At 30.6% G+C, this 27,744-nt stretch overlaps 2 protein-coding genes across 3 annotated transcripts; one reads left to right on the forward strand and one right to left on the reverse strand.

The window, feature by feature from the left end:
• Window positions 1–1,167: 1,167 nt before the first annotated feature.
• Window positions 1,168–18,065, forward strand: LOC130897121 (luciferin 4-monooxygenase-like). 2 transcript variants are annotated; one of them, XM_057805737.1, is made up of 7 exons: window positions 1,168–1,294; window positions 6,845–7,081; window positions 8,549–9,277; window positions 9,364–9,657; window positions 12,670–12,779; window positions 12,934–13,112; window positions 14,011–18,065. In XM_057805737.1, the coding sequence occupies exons 2-7, from the start codon at window positions 6,953–6,955 to the stop codon at window positions 14,268–14,270; spliced, it is 1,701 nt and encodes a 566-aa protein (XP_057661720.1). In that variant the 5' UTR covers window positions 1,168–1,294; window positions 6,845–6,952; the 3' UTR covers window positions 14,271–18,065. The 2 variants fall into 2 exon arrangements, with proteins under 2 accessions (XP_057661720.1, XP_057661723.1); XM_057805740.1 differs by having other exon boundaries at window positions 1,195–1,238.
• A 6,246-nt stretch (window positions 18,066–24,311) lies between these two features.
• Window positions 24,312–27,325, reverse strand: LOC130897211 (MORN repeat-containing protein 5-like). The gene is made up of 5 exons (XM_057805955.1): window positions 26,993–27,325; window positions 26,313–26,454; window positions 26,138–26,238; window positions 25,211–25,435; window positions 24,312–24,404 (listed from the first exon to the last, which is right to left on the reverse strand). Exons 1-5 carry the CDS (start codon window positions 27,252–27,254, stop codon window positions 24,370–24,372), a joined length of 765 nt encoding a protein of 254 aa, XP_057661938.1. The 5' UTR covers window positions 27,255–27,325; the 3' UTR covers window positions 24,312–24,369.
• Window positions 27,326–27,744: the final 419 nt, after the last annotated feature.

The following is a 27,744-nucleotide window of genomic DNA, read 5'->3' on the forward strand; positions in this document are numbered from 1 at the left end:
TTTGTCTATTCCTTACAGTAACGTGGTGTGTAACATCTGTTAAAACTCTTCATACAGATAAGCTTAAGGCATTCTTCAGGTTTCTACTGGTCGTAGTTTCTCTAGTCCAATCTTTCCTTAACAATTTCTTTCAATATCGTATTGGTCCAGAAAAACGATCGATTGTTAAACTCCTTTTGCGAATACTCTCTGTTCATTTTTGTTCAATAATCTGAACATCTTTTGCTTCATTTAAAATATCACGAATTTTGTCCTTTCGAACTTATGAGTCTTTAACATGTTTCCGGCGTTTTTCTTTCCTACAGAATAACACGTCTTTGTAGCTGATTAAACTAACGAAGTAGTAGACAAAATAAGAATGATTTTTCTTTGGCCGGCTTGAGTTTTAGTTAACACATTGACATCAAGAGCTTTCCTGATGCTTTAAGCTCTTATTTCTGTTCAAAAATGAAGAATTTGCAAATGAATAAACGCATATCATTACTTTGCAAAGATGAGATCAGAGGACAGAAAGACAATCTCTTGTGATTTGTTTATTTTTTTTTTTTAAGAAAATGGCGGGATGTTTATATGGGATACAGCTTCTTTTGGAAAGATCCCGATAAAGAAAAAAAATAATTTGGAGAGCTAGATTTGGGTTTTTTTGTGTGGTACTGGCTCAGTGTATGTGTGTGTCCGTAAACTATGTAGAGTGAAATAAAATTTAGTAGTTTAAGAAAAGAGAAAAATTGAACAAAACAAATTCTATAGGAAAACCACAGTCTCTAACACTCTTTGCGAAGAAGCTAGATTTGTTAGTAGATTTTTTAGCTTAACTTGACACTATTTTTGTCCCACGTATTATATTTACTCAATTATAAGATTGGACAAATGACGTATTAGACACTTTACAGTTTTTCAGTTGGACGTCCTTGGATAGGCAGACAGATTTAAAGGATTATTCAAATTAATAATTTTATAGTTCTCCGAGTAATGTTTTTTTTTTCAAATCGTTACTGGGAAATAGGAAATATTTATCAAAACTGATGCTGCGTTAGATATAAACTAGCTGCCTCCGGTGGTGATATTTTTGTTACAAAATAATAATATCTAAAAATGCGTTTGTTCAAAATTTCATGAAATACGTTCCTGGAATATGGATTTATATAAGTTTTCTCTCTAAATATAATTCATTGATATTTCTATGTCAGAGCCAGAAAACATGTAATCATGCTCTGATGTAGGTAAATCGAATAAACGTGAGTAGAAAGTTTAAATATCACGTAATGTGTGAATAATAATTTTCTATAAATAGGTAAGCAAACAAACAAAATTTATATGTGAATTGTATAGATTAGAAAACGATTTTAAATACGATTTCCGAAAAATGATAATTTATTCCTAAATGTGGATTTTATACCTCAAAGGAAGCATAAAACACGAATGTTAGTGAATCGTAAGAATTTTTGGCCATTTTTATGTTAAATTCCTTATTTTAACAAGATTTTTATTCACTTGAAAAAACTGTATTGACAAAACTCATACAAGTTTGTGAAATAAGGGAGATATGTGACATCCAAGATGTAGTGAGATGGGCGAGAAATCGGCGAAGGGAATAGAGAGACCACGTGGACAGAATGCAGATGACAGGTTGGCAAAGATTGCAAAGAATGAAAAACCGAATACATCCCGAAAACCAGGACGACCACCAACAAATTGGTATGAAAACTGGTTTCCATCATTCCAGCTGCAGCTAGGTAACCATTGATGATACAAACACTAAGTCTTAATACGATGAAGAAGAAGAAGAATAAGTTTAACGGTCGGAAATACTGCTTGAATCCATAATTGGCCGAATACTATTAAAAAGTGGCGCCAAAAAATCGCACGAATTGAAAACCAGTATAATTTGCTTTTTACATACATACAAAATCGTCTCACATGAATACATTGTTTAGATTATCCAATTTATGACTTTACATCAGACAGATGGCGTCTTTCCGCGTCGATACACAGCAAAAGTCTTTCTTCGAAGTTTTCCGTTCCATTTGACAATCATGCTTTATAACTAATCCAGTTTTGCGAAAAGAAGTAAGCCAACCATTTCGAGGAACATTGAACTCTGTGCGCAAAATTTTCAACAACGAAAGCGCGCCATTGCTACTAAAACTGGACGCCCTAACCGCCCTACAATTACTAAACTCAAATTCATGCGTTCTTTTTGCGCCACTCGTTATATTTTTTACACAAATGAAACAATTTCGTGTGCATCTGGGAGACCAGGGTTCGTGCGTTTTAGTTGTGGATTGTATATTATTAATACCATAGTAAAAATTCAATGTGAATACTAATTCTATATACAAGTCCTCAATGGATTGTTTGCACCCAAACTCATGACGTATTTTGGCGCATACTAAATGAGAATATAAATATTTTTGTCGGCACTTACTCGTACTTTTTCTATAAAAGTACTTGTTATTGTTGGCTTGAAGGATACATTCACATAATGTGAGATATCTCAAATGCATATTAACAATATAATCCACAGATTTCTATACTAGTTGTCCCTAGATTGTTTTAAAAATTGTTCGATTGATAAGTAGCATAAAAATTATGAATAATGCGAAATTATTAATCTTACTTCACAGAAATTCCACAGAAAAAGATATACAAGTATTTCTAAAGGAAAATAAGGAGACACAACCGCAAAAAGGCCTCTCAAATCTATTGGGTTTTGTATAAAATATCATAATCTACTTCGGTTTTAAATGTTCCTAGATAAAAATGACATTTGCAACAATTATTCGAGAAATCTCAGTCGTTATGTCTTTTTTTGTCGTGTTCATTTTGGAAATAACACCATATAAAATTTTTTTTCAATCATTCTTATTATTCTATATTATTGAAGTTGGACAAATTTTGCCCAAAAGAAATAACAATGAATGAAAATTTGAGTTTTCAAATGACTTTTATTTAATTGCGTTCTAAAACTTGTCCAGTCATAAAAAAGCTATCAAAGAAATTAATAACTTCTTCACTAGTCACTCCCGACGAAGATATTGAAGAAAATAAAACAAAACCAATTGACACCATCAGAAGAAATTACAGAAAGCAGCTAAATAATAGAAAGATAAAATGCCTCACTTTTTTCATTCCTCTATATAAATCATAAATCACAAATTGTGTTCTTACAACATATAAAAATAACCCCCATGAAAGAGAAACTGTTCTAAGTTCTAAACATAACTTGGTGAAAACTGATCATATTAATAAATTAAATATGGAATGCCGGATCAAATGGGCAGAAAATAAACAAGAAAAACCAGTTCTCGTATAAATTGAATGTAAAGAATCTGGGTTCTCCGGTATCGCACCAATAAAGGGGGACATAATAGATTCTTTGGGTCGCATTGTATATATCCATACATACAAACATGTAAAGAATTCTTTAACTATTCAACTAATAGTAACAGTACACAATACATTATATATTTTCATCATTTGTATGTTACCGTTATTATTTGTTAATACTTCCACAATATTTTTTCTTCGCTATGAATTGTTATTTACGTTGTCGTCGAAGTAATCTTCGGCAGCTACTTCCCACCTTTTAGAAACATATCAATTTGTATGCCCATGGCAAAACTTTTGATATGACGATTGAATACTCACTGCTATCTTAGTAATTAACATTTTGGAAAATAATTTGCAATGTTTTGATTTTTGTTTAGTAGAAACTACCCGGGAATATATGAACTGACAGTTAAAACTGACGGTATTTATGAGAATAGAGAAAGAGACAACGAAATGCTTATTATTAAAAAAATTGTTACAATTTGTAGACAAAAGCTTGTAAAAACTAAAAAACAAACATTAAAATAATGGAATAAAGATAAAACAAAACAATAATGTTCCGTGCCTCAAAGTACCTCAAAATTCAAATGCAGATTCACTGAAACAATAAACTCGAGTGTATCCTGGTACAGGCAAATTTATGTTATGTTAACCTGTCTTATACGAACAAAAAAAAAATGATTCCGAACGAAATTTTCTTACTATATACAAAATACTCGTACACAATATTGTTAAATCATCAAAACGTGTTTTCAAAGTAATCGAACAAATTGGTTCCAGTCTGTTTTTTTTTCATTACGTCCTATTATACATATATCCAAACTGTTTTTCAAGCTGTTAACACAATGTCTCTTCGGCATAAATTAAAGTAGAAAATGAAATTTCTCTCTCAGCTATTAGCCCTTTCATTAAAAACGTGCCGAACCTGCCCTAGGCTCTTCACATATCCAGCTATAACATTATACCCAATGTTGCGAGTCTCGGTATGCAATTGACTTTAAACGCTATTCACCGGGATTGGTCAAACCTTGTCCCTCCTCTAGGTCAAACAATATTTATTAAGCTTTAGGTAGACAGTTGTATTTTTTTTTCAGTGCCCTTTGTTACTTGCATTTGTGATTATCACTCTGTGCCTCTGTACCGAGAAATGTGAGTTTTCTGAGAACCAATTTTATTAGTCACAACGTGGTCTTAATCGTATAAAAATGTTATAATGTATTTTAATTTATTTCAAATCACGATCGAAACATCATTTTTTTTATCAATTATTGTGGAATATCCTTCTAGGGATAAGTGATTAACTAAATCACTTATTAGTGCATTAAATTTAACAGGTAAAAACCTTTTATTGCTATAAAAGATATAATAAACCTGCTTTGAGCGAAAAATCTAATTTGTGGAAACCATATCTCACTATGAACTGTCTTTGGAGAGAGATTAAGAAAGTCAATTTTGAAAAATAACCGACAACTGACTACAAATTATCATTCGGGTATTTTTTGCAATATCACTGATACATTAAGTAAATAAACTAATCACACAATAAAGAAACAAATATGGTTTAATCTTTTATCGATAGGAAACTAGTTTTTCCCAATTGTTTTGAAATAATTTCTGAAAAATGTTTCGTAATACGTATTTATCCAACTTATAAACATTTATTTATCGCGTTGAATTCAAGGGTCCCTACAAATGACATGTATCTCGGTTACAAGAATGACTAATCGTTGGGAATCGTTTCATACAAAATTTACGTCTTCCTTTTGCGCTACACATTCCTTGGAAAGTTATAAAATGTCAAATTGAAACGTATGTGAAGATTTAAAATTTTGATGTTAGTACAAATAACCTAACCGAACCTAACCTAACTATTTAGATACTATTATATAAATGTTGCTTTTGAATGAGCTAATCAAAGTTGAGTGCACCATTTGGTTCTGTTATTAAGACGTTATTTGGCAACTACTCCCTTTGGTATCATTCGATACCGCAAACCAATGAATATTTTTTTCTCTTCATTTAAACTCAAACCCTCACTGCTTCGCTTTTTTTTTGATAGAATTATCCTTTACAAATCCATTGTTTTTAATTATCTTCATTATCAAGTTTTTATCACCTTTACTAACTGTTTAATGCTTAATTGAAATAATTAGTTATATATAGTGGGGCCCGAAAGAATTTTTTGTGCTATTTAGACGTTTTTTAATGCAGTTTCATTCATTTTTGTCGAATTGATGACTTCTTAATCCATTTTCTAGATATTGGGATGTCTGCCCTATGTATATTCAAGAAATATTGAGAAAATGATATAATAAAATAATAATAAAACACAATATTTTATTTATATAATGATTAATGTAGACAGCTTACAAAAAAACAGGACCCTAGGAATTCGAATCGGAAATAAGCAAACAATTTTTATTCAACCAACATTTGTAAAACTTTAAAAAAATCGTCTAAAATAGAATGGTTCCCATATTGAACTTAACATCTTCGATCAATTGGAATTGAAACGTAGGCTACTCATCTACGTAATCATTTGCAAACTACTTTACACAATATTTTAACTACATCAAAAATAAGTTCATGGGATAAATCCAATTTCATATAATTTGAATTGAATAGTCCCTTCAAATTTGAGAATGAAATATACAAAAATTGATGGCTTAGCCATGGGAGCATCCAAATAATTTTGTAATAAAACATCTTAGAAGCAAAATAAATATCATACTATACCAAAAAGAATCCAAATATCCAATTATTACCATAAAATAGATAATCTGGAATGAACAAAATAATTTTTTGATGTCACAGTATACAAAATCAACAAAAACAAAAAGCAGAATTGTATAATACAAATTGAACTATTTAACGAAGTAATCTGAGTTTATATGATGGAAAAGCAGAACTGTATTGGAAGAAAAATCGATTAATAACATGTATGAGGTTCCTTGTAATAATTGTGTTGCTGTTAACATTGGACAGACATCGCAATGTTTAGAAAATAGAATAAGAAGTTATAAAAACGATAAAACTGCATTAAAATAAAAAAAAAAACAACTATTAATAATAACAAGGCCATGAATAATTCTAACAAAGTTTCAATTTCTATTTATGAATCTTATTAGTACACAAAAAAAATGAAATTTCGACGAATATCTTTAAAATATAAGTGATTAATTTATATGTTAGGGTTGTCAATGTGAAGTTATATGTTTGTGAAGGTCAAGCTCCAAAATCTTTTATAAAATATTTATTTAAGAAAATATTCAACATTTTAATAAACTTATAAATGTTTTGTTTTTCAAATAGTTGGCGCGTTTTAAACATTCACACAAAATTATTTATGGTACAACCACAGGCATCATCCATTCTAAAAATATAATTTTTTTCTATTTTCAAAACGAAATTGTTTACCAACGAATATTTACGCGTAGATGGTACTATCTCCCATTTTTGTATCATTTACACTGTATTCTAATCATCAACAATAAATTATTAAATATTCAAGGTTAAGTCAACGTTATGTTTTCAAGTCAACTCGTTGAAAATTAAGCTGCATATTTACGTTGAAAGTGTTGTTCAATTCACTCACTATTTGCATAATATTATCAAAAAAATGAGTAACTATTGGATAGAAGGCAATATTATTAAAACACAGGATGTTAATTTTACCGCCGATCACTTGGGTGGAATAGGAAATGTATTTTTTCAACGAATGAAACAGAACGGATCCAAAGTTGCGCAGGTAAGTATTAAGTATTTAATTAAAGTGAAAGTAATTCTGGATAAGCAAGAAATCCATCATTTTTGATGATTATAATAACGAGTCCCTGGTAATTCATCAAATTAACATTTTCACCCTTATAAATGATACACCAATCTCCGCGTGAGATCCTCTATAAATAACGATCTCTAAGTGTTGAAAAACCCCCCAGTGATACACTATTTTTTGTCCTTATCTGAGAGAAACCAAGTGTTCTAATGTTTACAATATTTCATTAGTTTTTTTTTATGGGAAAACACCCATATTAAGGTAAGCATGAAAGCTTGATTACATTGAATACATTATTTTCATTTTTTATAAGTATCACAACATTTTGCCATCTAATGTGCAAATTTTCAACCCCGGATCGATAAAAATCAATCGGTTTTTGTGTACCATATCTCGAGAATATGTCTTCTTGAGATGGAAATCCGGCTTCGCGTTACTTCGAGAGAGACTACTAAGAACGAGTGATCAAAAAACGATTCTGTATATTGCAATACTTTGCGTGTGATGGATCTGTTGGCTTTGTTCTATTCAAAAAGATTATGGAGGACCTAAACCTTTGCTTACTTTGTCAATCTGTTGCAAATGTTTTTGGATGATCGATCAAAGCTGGTTAATGGACTTTGAGAGTTTCTCTAAACCCGATCAATTTGCTTGCCATTTCAACCAAAATTCACAAATCACAATAACCTAAAAATGCATTTGATATGTCTTCGAAATATGCATCGCAGTAACGAGATCACTTTCCGCTCCATACAAGTGGTAATTTTCTTCTCAACATTCAGTTATGTTAAGTTAAGTTTCAAATGTAACATAAAATTGTCAAAAATGGTATTCGTTGATATTCTTCAGATGTCTAAATTAATTGTAAACGTATCTTCTTGGAATCAATTCCCAATCTGTCCCCATTCTTGAAGAAAACTATGAAGACTTTAATTGACGCGCCTCTCAGTGTCAGAAATGTTATCTGTAGGCACATTTTATACAGATGTGCACATTGTTTCGTGCACGTATCTCGTTGGAATCAACTCCCAATCTCTCTCTACTTCGAAGAAAACTATGATGTCTTTGATTGACGCGCATATTCAAGTCACATTGGTTTTCTATTGAGAATTTTCTCAAATAATCTGATGTAACGAGTTTTTCTAATTTTTGTACGTTTTTTCATCTGTTTTTGAAATCGAAAGACTGTTGCTCGTCCTCAAATTATTCCTTTTCTCTTTTAAATCAAACATATCACTTCTTTATCACCATAGACAAATTTCAGCATTTCGTGTAGTCTTAAGAAATTTTTTGTCAATTTGCAACACAAAATAAATGTAAAGTAACTTAGTTGCTGCTATAATGAGATATTTACCGTTGTTGTTAACAAAAAAATTCTTTTATAAGGGGTATAATATTGTCAATCTTTCATATAAATTGCTTCTGCCATTACCGTTTTAGATATACGCACCAACGGGAGAGAAAGACACTTTTGATTCGCTTCTTCAAAGATGTATAAGAACGGCCATTGTTTTACGGAAAAAAGGAATAAAAAAAGGAGACATAGTCACAGGATGCTCAGATAACCATCTGGACGCATGCGTTCCGATAATTGCTTCTCACATGATCGGAGCCATTCCTTGTTCTCTGGATCCAACTTTATCTAACATTGAACTTGAGAAATTAATTTCGGATGTAAAGCCGAAAATTATTTTTACAGTACAAAGTACTTTGAAAGAAATCAGATATTTTACGAAAAAATTGGAATTGAAAACGGAAATAGTAGTTTTCGGTCCTACGGAGGAATTCACAGCATTCTCTGAGTTTATAGAACCGCAAGAAGAAGAGCATGAGTTCGAACCTATATTTATCAAAGATCCCATGGAAACCGCCGCTATATATTTCAGTAGCGGTACTTCCGGCTTCCCTAAAGGTATATGTTTGAATCATTATTACTATTTTCATCATTCGCCGCTAGTTCCGCCAGCTCAAAATAACGATGTGGATAAACTGAGACAAATATATGAAATGAACATAAAAAAATCTGGTACTAGTTTCTTAACATATGGGTCTCTATATTGGAATTCTTCTGGTGCAGGATTATTTTTGTCTGCTATTACTGGAGTTACTAGACTTTTGTGCAGCACTTTCGACGCTAAGGAATTTTGGTACTTGGTTGACAAATATAGAGTAAGTTATAAACCATATTTTTACGTAATATATTTTGGTTTTTGTCTCTTAACGAAGGGAACTTATCAAATTATTTATATTGACAGGTCTCGGGGGTATTCTTAACCCCTTTTCAAGTAACAGAACTGGTGAAATGCGGTAAACCCGAAGACGCTAGCTGTGATACATTAGTCAGAATCTCAACAGGAGGTGCGGCTTTATCCAAAAAATATATTTTCGCTTTGCAGGAAATTCTTCCGGAAACCGATATAGTACCGACGTACGGACAAACGGAAATAGGTGTTCTAACTAGTTTTCAACTTCATAATAAAACTCAAAGAGAATTGTATAAAAGCAATCCCGATATTGTTGGATTGCCGATGAGAGGAATTTGGTACAAAGTGAGTATTATCCGCTATTATCCTCTTTCATTCCAATCTTCTACTCTCAGATCTAAATTTATTATCGCATGTGCAATGCATGTGTCATCATCTCTCTGGAGGTTCCCAATCCAGTATTTGCTTGAGCCTCCGGTGCTCTGACATACTTTGTGACCATACCATCCAAACGGTCTTGTTTCTACTCCCACTTCATTTCTGTGACTTTTCTTGTGACTTTTAGACACGTTCTCATATAATCAAATTCGCGACTGTCCTGATTTCGTTTCTTATTGTTGTTGTCATTGGTTTATACTTTTTTCCCATATAAGTTGACAATCTGTATTACGCTTCGAAATATTTTTTTTTGTTATCTCTAATTTCTTGTTTCATTTCTTTAAGGCCTGCTCAATTTATATATTGAAAGATGTGGGTAATACGCCGCATACTTGTTTTAGTCCTTTTCATAATTGTGTGCTCGGCACAATATATCGAAGCTTATCATTTTCCAAAATTTGCTGCAACCTTCAATATATTGGTTTTTATTCTAACTAGCCTTGATATTCCTGGATTTGTTTTTTGTGTGACCTGTCTCTTAATAAATACATGGATTTACTTTTTTGGAAACAAAGAATCTTACGATTTAGAGAATGATGACTCTAATTCCTCTAATTATTGATTGATACATTATTTCCTTCAGTATATGTTGGATTCTAAAAGCAAATAACTTCCCAAGTTCACCCGAAAACCCCGACAGTTAATTAGTGTTCAAAATATATTTTTTAGCTTCGCTTATTAAACCATATCGATAAATAATTCCGCTCTAGTAAACAGAAAACAAGTTTTTCAACCAAACAAATACAATTAGTCAAACGCTTTTAAGATGATTAATTTATTCAGGTGTGAAAATAGTATTGTTGGCGGAAAGATCTGCGTGAGGAATTACGAATTCAATTAATTTAATTTGGTCATTGTTTTCGTCATTAGTTTTTCATATATCAAATAATCGGTAGAAAATATATCAGGTATATTCCGAATGCAGAATCCGTAACCTTTGCTAAAAGTTTTTTGTTCGCCTTTAACATGAGTAGCATTTTGATGGTATGTAGTGATGAATCCAAGCAATAAATCATTTCTATTTTATCTAAGCCGTTCCAAGCAACGTTCTGAATCAGACATGCAGCTTTTTCACGGTCGTATGCCAATTTGAAATGTAATAAATAATCAGATATTTTCGTATTGTCTACTACCACCCACTTTGAACTTTTCCTTCACAATTTTCATGACTTTTTTATAGTGTTCAATTACCATATTAATACACTCAAATGTTTTTCTTCAAATAGTAATTTTTCTGTTACAAAACAAAGCTTCGTCAACAAACAGAATTGATTTGTCTTCTTTGTTTAAAAAAACTGGAAAATTGTTATTTACAAAATGTATCGCGGATGAATTATTGGTGTGAATGAGCTCAAAATTTTACGGATATCATTCGAAATATGGTACTTTGAAGGGAAAGTATGAAAATGTGATGAAATATATCCGACAGACTCAAATCATTTTGCACATATGCATTTTAAGATTTCGTGCAAGTATTTTTCAAATTTTGCAGAATTTTTTCTATGTCAGTGTTATCTACTTGAATTGTCTATTGTTTAAAAAAGTTTCTGTTGTATTAACTTCATTCGATGTCCTCTCTTTTTTAAAATTTTTATTAATTCTAACGCAATAAATTTTCTGATTTTCAAATACGTATTCTTTTCGGAAAATCAATTCAAACTTATCTAGAAATAAATTAATTTTATCAAAAATACGTGATACCATATAAATACTTGATAAGCTTTCATACGTACCAATGACAGATCATAAAAATGATTTTTTTGTCAAAAGTATTTTCCTAGAGATAAGATTCTTGAAAATTGCAAATCATTGTAGGAATTTGATTATAAAATCGCAAATCATTAGAAAGTGAATCACAATAATATTTTTCTACGTCCGTTATAATATTCACGTTTTTTTTTTTCATTCATTTGCATTCATAATAAGAATGTAATTTCTGAATCGGTCAAAAAGCATCAAAACCGTAGTTAGACTTGAAGCAATATTGTAAATGTTCACGATCCTATCAACAATCCAATAAGTAGTAATACAACTATAGACGATGGTATTTCTTTGAACTCGTTAAATGTTGCCAATTCAAGTAGGTAGTAATAGTGATTCAAATTAATAATGCTCACAGTTGGACCGTTGGAATATTACTATTACAAAATAAAGTCCATGGACGTAGAAAAAAATTTGTATGGAACTCGTGAGTAAATTAACTTTTTTTCACTTATTTGTTGCATAAATAACTATTTTATATAAAGGCTACAAAAGTGTTGAAGGTACTTTCTGGAAATACCCTATAGAAAATTTGAAATTTTAACTTTTTTAATTCATACGAAAATTATAAAGAGAGAAGATTTGTTTTTTCACTAATGAAAATCTATATTATCGACGAGTAATATGGGCTATATTCACGACTCTACTAAAGTACTAAAAAATCCTACAGTTGATCTTCCTGAATCTAAAAACTCAACAAGATTGCTAATAGTTCAAGAAAAACTGAGTTTTAACTCGTCATTAAATAAAGCATGACATAAGCTACAGAATTGAACACCCGAACGAAAAGGAATGAGAGGTGCAAAAATAAAAGAAAATTTACGCAATTGTCATGTTTAGTACCACTCGCATTTTTGGATTTATAAAAGAAACAAGGATTTTTTGGTAAATTTTGTTTTTATCCAATATATTCAGTTGTACAAATAGTTTCAGAGCCTTATCCTTTTATTTTTTTTAACTAAGAAATAGATAGTAATCGTTTCTCTATCTTGTTCTGTTGAAACTAAAAAATATTCAGTAGTTTCAACGGGACTTATTAGTACAAACAATTGGCACCTCTCGAAGAGGTCAGGTACGGATTCGACTGCCTTCCTTTGGAAATTATTTACAATCCTTTGGTTCGAAATACGCATATGAATTATTTTTTATTTTTTATAGGTGGTAGATCCGGAAACTGAAGAAATTCTTGGTCCAAATCAACCGGGAGAACTACGAGTTAAAGCAAAAACCGTCATGAACGGTTACTACAATAGAGATTTTTCAAATAGGTAATTCTACACAAACATCTAAACTGAAAATCCAACAAATATTATGTTTATAAATTTGTAAAATAAGTTTTTATAACCAAGTCATCTTCAGAGATCTTGGTATGAAGAATAATTTTATAAAATTCTTGTACAAATTCCATTCTATTTTTTCAAGATACGACAAAGATAATTGGTTCCGAACTGGTGACGTTGTAATGTATGATGAAAACTGCTATTTCTACGTAGTAGATCGACTGAAAGAAATGTTGAAATATAGAGGGTGGCATATTCCGCCGGCCATTTTGGAGCTGGAATTATCACATCTTCCTGCAGTACGACAATCAGTAGTAATAGGTAATTTAACATCATTCTAATTTAAATAATAGGAAAGCTTTGAATATTCTTTAACTTGGTATAATATGTCACAAAAGTTATATTTAGCTGATCTAATAAACGTGTGGCTTTCAAATTTTGACTACACGGTATTAAGTGGCATAAAATTTCGAAGTTTTCCAACATACACTACTTTCTGCATATAACACACGTTGTTTAAAGTTGTTTATCTACAATAAATCTATACCGAATCAATATAAATATTTTGGAGTCCCAAGTTTTGAAATTGAAATATTTTAGTAAATAAATAATACCCAGCTCCTTTTTCAATCAAAATAGCATGCATTTTTCACTTTAAAACAAAACGAAAATAGCGTAGGATATTAAAACGTACCTAACCTCAAAGTGAGTGAAAATGGGAATACAAATTTGGTTTATAACGATCATATTTAAATCACGTGATGTTTTCCTTTAATTGTGAGGGTATTTTAGGTTAGAGTTTGTTCTAAGAGAACTTCAGTTACCTGCTAGGTGTTACAAAGGGGGTTGCGAAACGGTGTGCGGAAAAAATGCCATAAAAAGTGGGCAAACTGCTTAATTTTTTCTTGTGACACCTATTTTTTCTACAAGTCGTATTTGCTTAGCCATTTTTTGACAACTAAAAGTCTTTCTGTTTATCCACAACTACTTCATTCGGCATATGTAGCACTATGTGATTTATGTCACAGAAAATGTTACCATTCCAGGCCACGAAAGGGTAGTACTTTGAAGAAAATTAAGACAGATTTTTTATTTTAGTTGAATTTATACTATTTTCTATGCATATTTGTGTTCATGGGTGTGTGATTTGTTGACACTGTATCTAGTTTTTCGGGCAAAACAAAAATTCGGATATAAAATTGTCTTATTTCTGTTATAGGAAGGAAGCATGAAGAAGATGGAGACCACCCTATGGCACTAATAGTTCTAGAAGAAAGCTACAAAGGTAAAATAACTGAAGAAGAAATTGAAAAATACATCGAGAGTAGGGTGCAAGATAAGCAGAGGCTGAGAGGAGGGATTATGTTTATCGACAGTATACCTTTAACTCCATCTGGCAAGGTGAAAAGAAAAGAACTTAAAGTACTCGCGAACGAACATCACTGTTGGAAATATGCTAAAAGACCATCGATCTCGTAAAATATGAATTACTCAGCAAACCATATTAAAACGATAAAAGTCACGGAGAATTTATATAGTTTTGGAGCTGATAACGAGTATTTTACACTATATTTTATGATATATCATTTTCTATTTATTTATTTTAAATGGACGATATGATATTTTTCTTATTACACGAAACAATCCAACGAAAATAATGACAGTATAATAAAATGTTCAAAGTTAAAAAGAATATCAAATCAAAAAACAAGAACGAGAATAATTGTTTGTTTGAATTTGAACTTTACAATTTATTCATTCAAATGACAATTGAAGAAAGAATTTCTAACATACCATTCGATTTGTTACGTTTTTCTTCAAATATTTTGAATATTCCTTTGTTCACGTATCGTGGCACAGTAGTCACTTCTATTTCAATCATTCTGACATTCGAATTTTTGAAGAAATTAATTTGTTATCGACCTCCCACTTCATTTCTTGCCTTGTTGTATTCTCAATGCTTTTTTATCTTTCTTTATGTATGTTTGTATAAACAGACATATTTTTAGTCAAATAAGAAATTGTATTAGTTTACATTAAGACACCAATCGCGAGGCTGTTCTAGTATAGTTAAAGGTCATGAATTCATGAAAGGTGATTTCATGAATTATGTAAATAGTTTCCTTTCGTATCTTATCGTTAAGATGTTTAACATTTCAATTTTCAACCGTATATTTTATGGAAGTGTTAAACATTTCATATCTTGGTTAAGTTTACCGGTCCAACTTAGTATTGGATTTACGAGATTAACATTTATATTATTATATCGATAATAACAAAGTTGTAGCAAAAAAAGCAGCTCTTGTTAACATATATGTTTTTTTCTTCTTAATCTTCCCATTCAGATTCTTCAATTCTTGTTATTTTGGCTTCTTCGTAGACTGGTAAGTTTACTAAATAAATCAGAAGTGGCTACTGGGCCACAATACGTGAACAAAGGAACGTTTGAAGTCAAAAGTAACAAGCCGAATGACGTGTTACAAATTTATTCATTAAAATTGAAATTTCTGCAATAAAACAACGATTTTTCTGTAGTACCTACTTAGTAAATTTGTATCTTATATTACACAATAGGAATATAGTCAATTAATGTGGTGCAAATATGATTTCTCATGAAAAAAAAATTAGTGAGTAAAATTGTTCCAGTTATAACTACATAAAATATTATTTTGTTGAAAGATTAGGTGTGAAAAAGACTTGATGATTTAATTTTTATTTCGTCAAATCAACTTGTAAACGTACTCAATCTAAAGTAATATTGTTTGATAGAAAACAACTATGTGCCTGATTTTAGTAAACTTCCTTATTTTGACAAATGAAAAAAATAATAATAAGTTGAAACCTATTTGTTGTCGCTTCTTCATGTTAAACTAATCCGTAGACATGTGAATAACGCCGATTTTAACTTTTATAAAATCGTAGCGATTATTTTTAAGACGTCGCAAAGTCCTTACCTTGCAAAATCTGTAATAACGTTACATGCCACACCCAGAGGTAGTATGATTTTAATGGATCAAAATTTATTGATGCTATTAGCATAGTGAAATTTTCGAGCACCTCTTTTAAATAGTTGTTTCGATAATTTGAATTTAACGATTTTTTAAGTCATGACTTTTTGTAATGAAATTTGAGTAAGCAACTTCAATGTAATATCTTTTCGTTAGAAAATTGATCTTGTAAATTATTGTAAAGCATTTTAATAACGCAAACAACATAGATTCAAAATTATATATATATAATTATAAAAAAATTTCCTCATTCCACTTCCTTTGGAGATATTATTTTCTACGATGTAAGTTTGTTCTCCTGAAATTTTGTAAATTTTGCGAATTTGGTAGTTTTCAAAAATTTCTATTAATTAGAAACGTTTACCATATTCATTATTAATTCACTTGGATAAAATAAAAAATTGATTTTAAATGCAATACTTTGAGAATAAAAACAATAGAGATCTTGTATGTTTTTTCTTATCTGATTCTATTGATTCTAGGAAAAAACATCACTAAGATCATTAAGATTAAAAAATGTTTCTGAAAAAATAAGTACTTATATTTCATAATAAGTAAATCTCGAAATATATATTTTTCTGCTAATTTCACTACGTATTTCAAAACATATTATAATCATTGCTTTTGCACGAAATATACAAAATTATCAGTATCATTAATTTGAGAAAAAGCAAATCCCAATTCCGATAATTACCCTGTAGTGGGAATACTCTTAATATTATATTTTTTTAATTATATATTGAAAGTAAAACAAAAGGGTCCCGTAATAATTACAATTCACCCTTTTTGTTATTAATTCCTACTTAAATGAAGTTAATTTAAAAATTTGATCTATACAAACATCCATGATAAAGGTAACCTCGTTTAGATAAAATTAATTACATAGGAATTTGATAAAATAAACTAAAATACTCGTTAAAATAAGCTCTAAATTTAATACTTAATATGTTTCAAAGGATAAACGAAATCATCTGATGTACTTAAGATCTAGTCGGATTTATTAACGCAATTAGCAGTACCTACATCAATTCGATATAGCTATGGGGCCATCCATAAATTATGTCGCATGTTAAGGGGGTCGGAGGGGGGTCTGCGAATTTTAACATTGACAAAGGGGTGGAAACGGTCCTAAATTTCTCAACGTCACGTTTCAAAATCTATTAGAAACTAAATCTTCAAACTATTACTTTACGAAAACCTCAACAACATATTCAACAAAATTGAATAAAAAAATTAATTTAGGTATTCTTTATTGTAAATTATATTTTGCATCATACAAAGTTAATAATCAACATAAGAGGCAACAAGGAGTTTTACCTATCGTCCTTAAAGAATTGCTGCCGGACGTGCCAGAAAACTTTGAGTGGATGATGACGATGATGCCGATATTAACAATTCAAACGATAACGAAATGGCTGCCATACCAGTTATAAATAATACATAAGACTGAAGATTTGATGTTAATTTGATTGAACAATAATTTATAATGGAAATAAAAGTGATTTCGGAACCGCTGTTTCCATTCAATAATTTTTAAATGTAATTTTCAAAATATGTGACGCCACACCAAGGGAGTCTCAAAAATGTGACCAGGACGAAGGTAGGGGCAAAAAATCATGAAATTCGTGTGACGTAATTTATGGATGACTCTAATAAAATTTAATATTAATAATTTGTTCCACTTGGACACGGCTAATGACGTCGTTAATAAAAAGAAAGAACGAAAATTTGTTATATAAGTTTTTTGGTAAAACATAAAAATTGAACAATGTGAATATTATCCGGTTAATATAGAAATTAACAGAAATGTAACGTTAAGGTTATATTTAAACCAAATTGCTGACTCACCTCTAGTTTTTTTGTCAAATTAGAAAAAAAAATAAACATGACAATCGCCCATGACAAGTTTCAATAAATAATATCGCGCCTTTTTTTCTAAATAAAATTTGCAAATTTTATATCTTTATTTAGCTCCAGCTGAATGTCCATTATACAGTATGTTCATAAAATAACTTCATTTATTCTATAATTATTGAAAATCGTAATTTGAGTTAGTAATTAGATATTCAAATTGTCATTCTTCTTTTATTTAAGAGTATCCAAGTCTATTATACTATTCCATATTATGAAATTAACCAACTAAAAATGTTATTTTGATCTTGACCGGGTAATATTTAGTTTAACTTGTTTTAACCTAATCTGTAGCATAAACATATTTATTAACTTTCGTATTCGTATTATTATAAATAAAATATTCAAATCACCAGTTCTATATTCTATTATTTTATAAACGAAAAGTACAAAATAAAGAGAAGTACGAGAAGCCGCAGTCTTCAGTCAAATCAGACCAAAATGAAATTTTTTTATCGTTTCTCGCTTCGCATCCAAATGATTGGTACAGTTCAAAAAATTCTTCGTATACGCCATTTTTCGCAATGATTATACGCACGACAAAACAATATTTAATATTTCTACAAGAATGAACCGGTTAGCGCATAAAAAATCTTTGCAATTGACGGTGTTGTACTGCAGCAATCTGTGTCTGTCTGTGTCGTACGATTTCGTTAAAGTATCGGACATCGTACAACGTCGCAGTCATAGATAAAAGATACGCACAAAATAACTGTATTATACATATATATTCAAAACACAAAGGACCACCTCAAAAGTAAATATTTATTAGTGAAGGATAAACCATCATTTACAACTGAATAAAAAATCAATTTAAACAAATGATGTGTTGTGAAAAAGACGTTGTATATGTATAAATCAATACTAAAGCTTGTTTATTTAACATAACCGTCGTCCTTGAAATCCTTGAAACAATTTTATTGCGAAAAAGCAGCGTTAAATTGCACTGCAACCAAGACGTAACTAACAACATTTCCAGATATCTATAAAATAATAAAAATAAAATAATTAGGTAAAGAATTAAATTTTATCATTCTATTCCAAAAATCACATTTAGAAAAGTGATCCAGTCTGCAATAGAACTTCATTCAAAATAGAGGAATAGAAATTCTTTGGATGGTGTTTGATTGGATAAGGAAAAATTTTCATGCTCCTCTGCAGGGCTGGGGTTGTGGTGGTTGCGTGGGGTTGTGTTGTCCTAGCTGAAAGGAGGAAAAACGATCGACCATTGGTCGGAAGAGAACGAAAAGAGAGCTCTAGATAAGTAAAAAACGCTTGTTCTCGGTTTGGGGATAGTTCACTAGACTACAGGGAAACCGTAGAAAAACTGCTACCCCCAACGATCGACGAAGTGAGTGGGAAAGGGTTTTATCTTATGGATATGGAAGAGTTGTCTAAGAAGTTGAGGTAGATTTCATGGAGGTTTTTGTACGCTGTTAATATACTCCCACTATAAAATCCAGAGATGGAAGGTTTCATGACCGATCTGTTTATTCTAGTGGCCCAACGAAGTGATCTCCCACTCCCAAAAATTAATTGTTTGAACAATTGGGTATGTGTGCGTCGATTAGACCTAAAATGTCTATTGTGCTCCTCCCTCAGTCAGTTGCAGTTGACTCTCACTGAAAATAGTAATTCTTTTATGCCTAGTCCTCATGTTTCAGCTTAGTCTGCATATTCAATAAATTTAGTGGCTATATTTTCACCAAAGTGAATTTGTTGAACTTGTTTACTTATGAATACCAAGAAGTTACGAAGAGGACTCATGAATAGCGAAGAAAAATGATTCTGATCCGACATTTCAGTTTCATCATGTTTATCAAAATGAATCACTACGATAATTATCTCGATAATATAATTAAACTATACTTACCGAAGATATCAAATTCGTTCCTACACTATAAATATTCGATGCCCTCAATTGGGGCTTTTCAAGAACTAGTGTTGTGACCACCATTTCTACCTAGGAAAAAAATGATAACTAAAAGTTTCCGAGCTCTTCTGGATAATTATGGTACACTAGAATGAACATTGTGGGCATTCTAAAAAGGACGGATCTGGCCGAGTAGAATGAAAAAAATGGTCAAACTTGAAAAACGCAAGTACGATAAAAACCATAATCAGTCCATTTCTTTTAATACTGAAAACTTGATTGGATGAACCATAATGAGATATGGATTCAAGGATAGTTGAAAAACATATTTCCAATAAAATAATAATAAGAAGAATGAATGTGAATTAAGAATGGTCAAAAAATTGAAGAACGAACTATTTCAGACACTTATGGATAAGTTTATGAGCGATTATAATATCCAGGATATAAGATAATCCTCTGAAAAAGTTAAATAAATATTTCAACATAAAACTTTGAAAATGTGTTGATTTCCCTTCAACTCACTTGACACGCTTCGTCTTCTGATAGTTTACTTAACGGATATTTGTATAAAAATGATATCAAATCTTCACTCTGAAACAAAAAATATTTTTCTTTGGATACTATCCATTTCAATAATGAGCAATGATTAAAAATCAGTTGAACTATTATTCACATACCACACTGTCTAATTATTTCTAAATTCATATTTTCGGATAAAAATGATTCTTATGATTATCAACTTGAGTAACAGATTTCGAGATGATTTCACCGTTGTTCCGAGCAACGAATTTGTAAACAAGAAATATTCACTTGGAGCTAAATCCAGATAATAGAGTGGATAAAAGAGGAATTCTTATCGTAATTCATATGATCAGCTTTCCGATTCTACATTTAAATTATGCAATAAGTTGGCATAGTATTTATTAGTAGATTATACATGAAAAAACGGTTCTGATAATTTTATTGGTTAATATATCCATCTTAACCACTGATTCAACTCGAGAAAGAAACTCATTGGTTCGACTGCTGTTTGGTCTCAATTTAGCTACAAATATTTAATCATAATCAGTAACGTTCGTTGTTTGTTAGGAATTATGTCAACTGTTGACACTAAAATTGCATTGATTAAAGTTATACAACATTTTTACATTTTTGGTTGTATCGTTATCTTTTATCAGTTTCAACTAACGGTATATTAATTTTACGATAAGATTGATGCAAAAAATTCGAGGGTGAGTAGATGACGTGATAATAATGCTGTGATATAAAAAAATTTCCCCGTTTCTGAGTTATAGGTAGTTAAAGTTGTATCAAATGCATGTCGGCATATTCACTAAAGGTGAATTCCACCAAATATAAACTTTAATACGACGTGATAATTGACAATTGACAATTTAATTTGCAATTTTTAATTGAATATCACGTATTTGACAGTAACTTACTAGATGAAAAATAATTATTAATCTCTTTCAAGTTTTTCCTTATGCCAATAATGTGATTTCGATAGTATGTTTTACAAATGTTTATTTATTTATTGATTAGTTATCCAACAGTTTATTATGCCCTTATTGAGTCACATCTCCGATATGCCCTTCCCTTCTGAGGTACGTGTGGTACGACTAAATTTGAGCGAATCTTCAAACTACAAAATAAAGCTGTTAGATATTTACTCGGACTAAACAGCAGGGCTCACTGCAGGGATTTCCTCAAAAGATTATTTACGGGCTCAATATTTTACAATGCCAAAAAATGTACAATCATTTGCCAATTGAAATAAAATAATCTTTTTCTGCATTTCGCAATAATTTGAGGACATATTGACTGGAAAGTGCCTTCTACTAGGTAAACGACTATCCTAATAATAATATTTAATTCCGAGCATGCTGCATACTAGTTTAATTTTTCTATAGACTTATATACTAATTATTATCTATTACTATTACCCATAATTTTCTTATTCGTTATGGTTTTCTTCTGTATTTTGGGATTTTGTTTTTTGTATCTTTATTTATTTATTTTTATGTTTGTTTTTTAGTTTTTACAAACTTTTGTCTACGAATTGTGATAATTTTTTGAAAATAAAGCATTTCTCTCTTATAATTCAACTATTAAAGCGAAACTTACCAAAAATCCAATCTTCTGTGCAGTCAGAAAATAAAAGTAATCACAAAATTTATAAAATATGTGAAAATTATACCCAAAATCATATAAAAGCAACAAATTTGTATTCTTGTCGCCCAACGTGTTATAAAGTACAATAAGAAACGTTGCCGGTGATACGACAGCAAACCCATAACCGATAATATACACCCATAAACATCCAATTTCAGTAACATGGTGTTGAAAATTTTTCTTCATAAAAAGATAATATAATACCATATTACGTAACTGTTGGAATTTAAACTTATTTTCCTCTTTTCCTCCGTTCAGTATATCAGTCAACGTAGTTTCTATAGATTTGAATAGAATTCTAAACATTTCGTTATAAGCTATTATCAAAGAACCTCCATAGACAAATATGAAATGGAATGTTATATCAGAAATAGCTCTACCGATTTGAATGATACAATTAGCGGCCGAAGCGTCCAAGTACACTCTGTACATTCCGAAGCCCGTGTGATGAAAAAATTCATAACCAATTATGAATTTCGCATATCTCAAAGAATTTCTAACATACGTTTCGGTTAAAAGTGATTCGATATTGAAATATCTTCTATGTTCTATTAACCGTATAGTTATATTTAAATATTCAAAATGTATTCTGTAGAATATGATAAAATATACCATTTCCGAAATTATTATTATACCCATTCCTGTTGCAGCAGCGTCATAATACATTTCTCTAATCGACGACATTCTACTCATTTTCTCTATGCTTAGAATTACAGCTGAACATTCCAACGTGAGACAAACAGCGAATATCATATGTATTATTATTGCCGGTGATTTTTTTATGTATGCATATTTGGTAGAACTATTATGCCGACAAAATAAACTTATATACATTACTAAAGGAAAACCCATGGGAAATATTTGTCTTAAAATACATGGCATACAGTTATGTAGATCCGCCATAGCCGTTGTTTAATCACGTTTTGTACTATAAATCATTATCTGTCCATTCCATTATCAGTGGAACACGGTAACGTTGTATCTCACTATTCAAATAATGTAATTGAGGTCGTTCTGACTAGATGTTTGATTAGAAAAATTATACAAGGTGATCAGCTCATGTGACAAACATCCTTATATCTATTAGTTGGCCTAAAAATCGTACGCTGACACATATATAGTACTACTACTATTAAATGTTCGCGAAATGGTTCCCTAGGCCGGCACTGTCCAACTACTATGGATTTCTTAAAATTCGGCGATTTCTAGGAAAGTCTATTTATTTATTTCTTGTTCTAGCACTTTGTAGAATTTTATTTAGGTATACATATAAACGATTTGTGTAAACACAGTTAGTTAGTTTTAAATAAATATAATACGCATATTGAAAAGAAAAAATTAGCGAAAGTAGTCGCAGAAATTATTTAAGTGATATTATTAGTGCATTGTGTAGTGTTTAAATAAATTAAGAACGTAAGAGACAGTATTCAAATTCATCTCAAAAATATGTATAAATACGAAAAACGTTACAGTTAATTAGCTTCAGTTAGCTCTGACATTCTGACACGTGACAAGTGACATTTTGAGTGAAGCAACTTTGATTAATTTGAAAAAAATTGATTAAAAGGAATCTTGTGTGTTGATAAAGCATTGCTTTTTGGAAAAAAAAAAAATACTATTAATGCTGAAACTTGTCTTTATAAACATTATTTGCACAGGAAAATAAATCCAATGGATTACACGTGATGAACCGACTCCAAAATGTTGAAAGATGTAAAAGTCTGCTGGTGACGTTATGGCATGAGTATTTTGAGATGCGCTTGATGATAATGTTTATCGACTATCTAAAATAAAAAAGTGAAAATTACGGAAAAACGGCCCGTTTTGAAAAAAAAAGTGTATTTTATCAAGATAATGCATCGTGTCACGAATTAATAGAAACGATGACGAAACTGCATTAATTGGGCTTTGATTATGAATCTTATTGACCAGATCTATCCCCCAGGGACTTTTTTGTGTTCTCATACCTCAAGAGGATGCTCGCAGGTCAGATTTTTACTCGGTTATAGCCGACATTGAAGCCCTTTTTAAGGCTAAAGACAAATCGCTGCATCTCCCTCGAATACAACTATATAGAATATTAAAATCAAATGGATTGTGCGATTGGACATGTCTTAATAAAACACGTTTGTGCTAAGAATCTAGCACCTTGCAGGTTAATAACATGCGACTAGCATAGCTCGTTGAAATTAATCAAAATTACACGTCATCTAAAATAGTAGCGGTGGCTAAAGGTCCGACGTCATTTTCAAATGTTAATACCTTGAATCGATTTATCGATTTATCAAATGGAAATTTATGTATAGTTTTCCTTCTCGATCATTAGGTATTATCAAATATTGGTAATTATTACAAATGGATATTAAATTACTCTAATGTATATGTTTAGAAAATTATAATGAATCTTCTTTTATCGTATTTAGGAATCGATTTCTCTAGAGAAATAATTTAAAAATCAATTATTGATTGTAGAGAGTATACGAGGGTTAATGTTGACGAAAAATTATCAATAGAAAGAGAAATCGATGTGAGGGAATAAAATAAAAGAACTAATTACACAACAGACTTTATTGTTTACGTAATTATTGATTAATATACACAGATTCTCAAATTAAAACGACCTCAAGCTATGTTTTTTACTAGCACCTGAAAAATTTTAATTGATTAATAAAATTCTTCATGACTGCATGCAGTTTCAAAAGGGATGATTTAAGGAAAATTATTAACAAATACGTAGCTTGTTTTTTGAGTATTCGAATTATAAATTATGTTTAATCAATTCAAATTGAACATAGGGAATAAATCAGCAAACATCTTATGGGAAGAAATTTCTCAAGCTATATGACAAAGTTATTTATATCAATCAGTTAATCAATTTGAGGATGCAAAGATAGAAAGCTTGTAAGAAATGATACAGAAGACATAAGAAACTAATCTGAAACAGAATCAAGTAATTGCTAGCTACAAACAATAAACTCTTGATAACAGAGAAAGAATAAAACGCAATGCAGTAAAGTATCACCATAAAAAACAAATAAAAAAAAATTACGAGTACAAATCATATTTAAGATCTTCAGAATTCAAGAATGATATAGAATTTAATGACAATTTAAAAGAAAGCCTAAATAAAAAGACGAAATAGAAAATAAAAATAGTAGAATATAAAATTTACATAGAAACAATATTGTGAAAAGATAATAACAAAAGAAAAGCTGGAATGAAAATATGAGATAGAAGAGGAAGTTAGAAACGCAATTAATGAAATAAAAATGAGAAATAGCATAGATGATAAATGCAAGCTACAAACTGATATATTCAATCAGAGTTTTAGAAACAAGACTGGAATCATATATGGAATATATGGAAGAGCATAGCTGTCAGAAAAATGAATCAGAATAATCGTTTTTCAATTTCCCTTTATCTAGAGTTAGATGTTTCAAAATAAAGCTTACGGCGATATGATTTTTGTGTTTCAACGATTCTCACTATCTTCTGGTACTCGGTTTGTCTACCCGATGTCCAAAACTCGTAAATCTCTGGTAGGAAATTAACCGGTACGTCAGAATTTTTGCGGAAGTGTCTCTTGATGATTTTTTCATCAATATCGGTAACTATACTTTTTGCTTTATGATCCAAATCGTAGATTAACTTAGTACTGTCTCTGAAATAACCATTTCCTGAAAAATATATTTATAATCACATTTGCAACCAGAAAAAAAATGACTACCAGACGAATAAAAACCATGATTAAATGTTTTGTTATATCTTTAAATATAGCATTGAGTTTTTGAATTACATACAGATTTCTCCTCTAACGTTTCTACAATATTCTCCATTACAATCAAGACATTGTGGAAATTATTGAGAGAAATGAGTTAGATAAGCAAAATATACCAAATAAACCAACAGGATGTTGTTTCCTGAAGAAGAAAATATTTACGGTTCTAACACGATTTAAAAATATTCCTGGACAGACCAAATCCACCATCAAATGAAGAACTGAGGCCAATCTTCTTGTATATTGGAAGCCCAGAAGATTTTCTTGACGGCAAACTACTGATTTCTTAAAAAACGTTCAAGGAGATATGATCGGTGATGTTTTAGAGCTTTGAACACATATATCTTAAATTGGATAACGCAAAGTTCGATACAACTTTAAAAGAACCATTATCTATAAGTAGTTGAAGTGAAGAGCTTCATTCGAAGAATATACCTAATGCGAAAACAGATTTAAAGTTTTGAACGTGCTTCTTATGTCAGTTTATCTGTCGCTCAATAAAAGTTCAACTTTTGTATCCAATATATGGAATCTAAATTGAGTACTACAAAATGTTTTGTTATAAAAAGCAAGACTCATCTGAAAAGTAAAACTTTCATACCTGTATCATACGCTCCTTCTGGTATATCTGCTTTGCCTTTTTTCGTAGATATTTCTCCTGGTAGTCTAATTCTCAAAGTACCATCTGGTCTAACTTCGTCCCTTTAAATTTTGAATATTATAAATTCAAAAGGGCTTAACTTAGTTTGATAATACTTATTGAGGAGAAATGGTACCTGTAAGTTCTATCTGGTATCTGTAAATAAGGTTTATTCTTATCATATTCTAGACCATCGCTCGTTCTGAAAATACTTTCAACGAGTTTTCCTTTCTTCCACATCCCTTGCACAGATTGTCCTTTAGGATAAATAAGTACACCTGAAATTTTACACGATATTTGAATGTGAAGAACAAAGTATTCGTGTGAATATACACTGAAGAGGGAGGTAAAAAGTTTGTAGCCACAAAAAAAATTAGGATTTGATCACCTAGGATTTTCACGAGTAAACTGTCCTTCGCGATATCAACAATTAAATAATATTAGTTCCAAATGAATCCCAATTTGTGTATCTGAATTAAATAATCATATTAGTAGAGCAATTAGAGTTAGAGTACCGGATATTGTACAAAAAAAAATCATATGGTGTGAGTATTATGAGAACCCAGAGACATTGGAGGCATGTTAGATGTAAAAATGATATAGCAGAAAATGTTGATAGAGAAAAAGACGAAATGAAAACAAAGTGTTATGGAAAACTAGGAACATTATGTTAATTGGAAAGAAGAAAATGGAAAAATAATGTATTAGAACTTTGTCTATAATATTAAGCATACAATTTAGTTTAGAGAGAAAATTTGAGGATTTTTTTTTATTTAATAGCTCAATACATAAATTAATATGTTCAATATGACTCACCTTCTCCGTCAAATTCTCCTTCCTTGAAATAACCTTCATAGATTACACCGTGTGGGTACACGTATCTACCATAACCAGTAAAACCCAAGTCGTTAACCTTTCCTCGATATCTGCTGTTCGTACAGTTTTTCCTATCGACTTCATGCGAAGGAAGTTCGATTATAGGTAATAAGGTAGGCAAATGGCACAAATCTCCAAATACCTTTATACTTGTCTTGGGTATGGTACACTGCCATTTGCTAAAATCAATCGAACTGGGCATCAAAATTGAATTATCAGTAAAAAACTCAACGAAAATATTCTGTCTAAATTTGACAGTATAAATCAACAACAATAAAGATTCGTGGATAGATTTCCTATGGTAAATCGATAAACATGGTAACAATATGACACATCTACACCAATTAGAAAATTAGAACGTTGGATTGTTCATGTTCATTGAGTCTTCCGAGATTTCTGTATCATATGAGACGATAGGTCTCTTGAAGGTTCTAGTTTTTGACTTGAAATGCTTCTTGGACTCTACCCAGCGTCTGCTGGCATATACAAGTTATGTCATGCAGGCAATATTTCGGAAATTTGATAAGAAAATAACTTTGGTTTTGAAGTAACCTGAATATCCTTATAAGATGGAAAATTGCTTAAGGCCTTTATGTGTTTTAAATTCACAGAATTGAAGTAACAATTTTGTTTTTAAGAGACGATGTTTATACAAAGAACGTTTTCGTTAATGCCACTCATTTCCATAGAAA

This window comes from Diorhabda carinulata, chromosome 8 (assembly GCF_026250575.1).
Source record: "Diorhabda carinulata isolate Delta chromosome 8, icDioCari1.1, whole genome shotgun sequence".
Taxonomy (NCBI): Eukaryota; Metazoa; Arthropoda; class Insecta; order Coleoptera; family Chrysomelidae; genus Diorhabda; species Diorhabda carinulata.

Bases quoted from the DNA above. Each gene is read 5' to 3' on its own strand.
- LOC130897121 (XM_057805737.1), top strand. From the start codon at position 6,953: ATGAGTAACTATTGGATAGAAGGCAATATTATTAAAACACAGGATGTT. The intron at 9,658-12,669 runs GTGAGTATTATC...TATTTTTTATAG, and splicing joins TGAGAGGAATTTGGTACAAA to GTGGTAGATCCGGAAACTGA. The intron at 13,113-14,010 runs GTAATTTAACAT...TTTCTGTTATAG, and splicing joins ACGACAATCAGTAGTAATAG to GAAGGAAGCATGAAGAAGAT.
- LOC130897211 (XM_057805955.1), bottom strand. From the start codon at position 27,254: ATGCCCAGTTCGATTGATTTTAGCAAATGGCAGTGTACCATACCCAAG. The intron at 26,455-26,992 runs GTGAGTCATATT...GTAAAATTTCAG, and splicing joins AGGAGAATTTGACGGAGAAG to GTGTACTTATTTATCCTAAA. The intron at 25,436-26,137 runs GTATGAAAGTTT...TATATTTTTCAG, and splicing joins AGAAGGAGCGTATGATACAG to GAAATGGTTATTTCAGAGAC.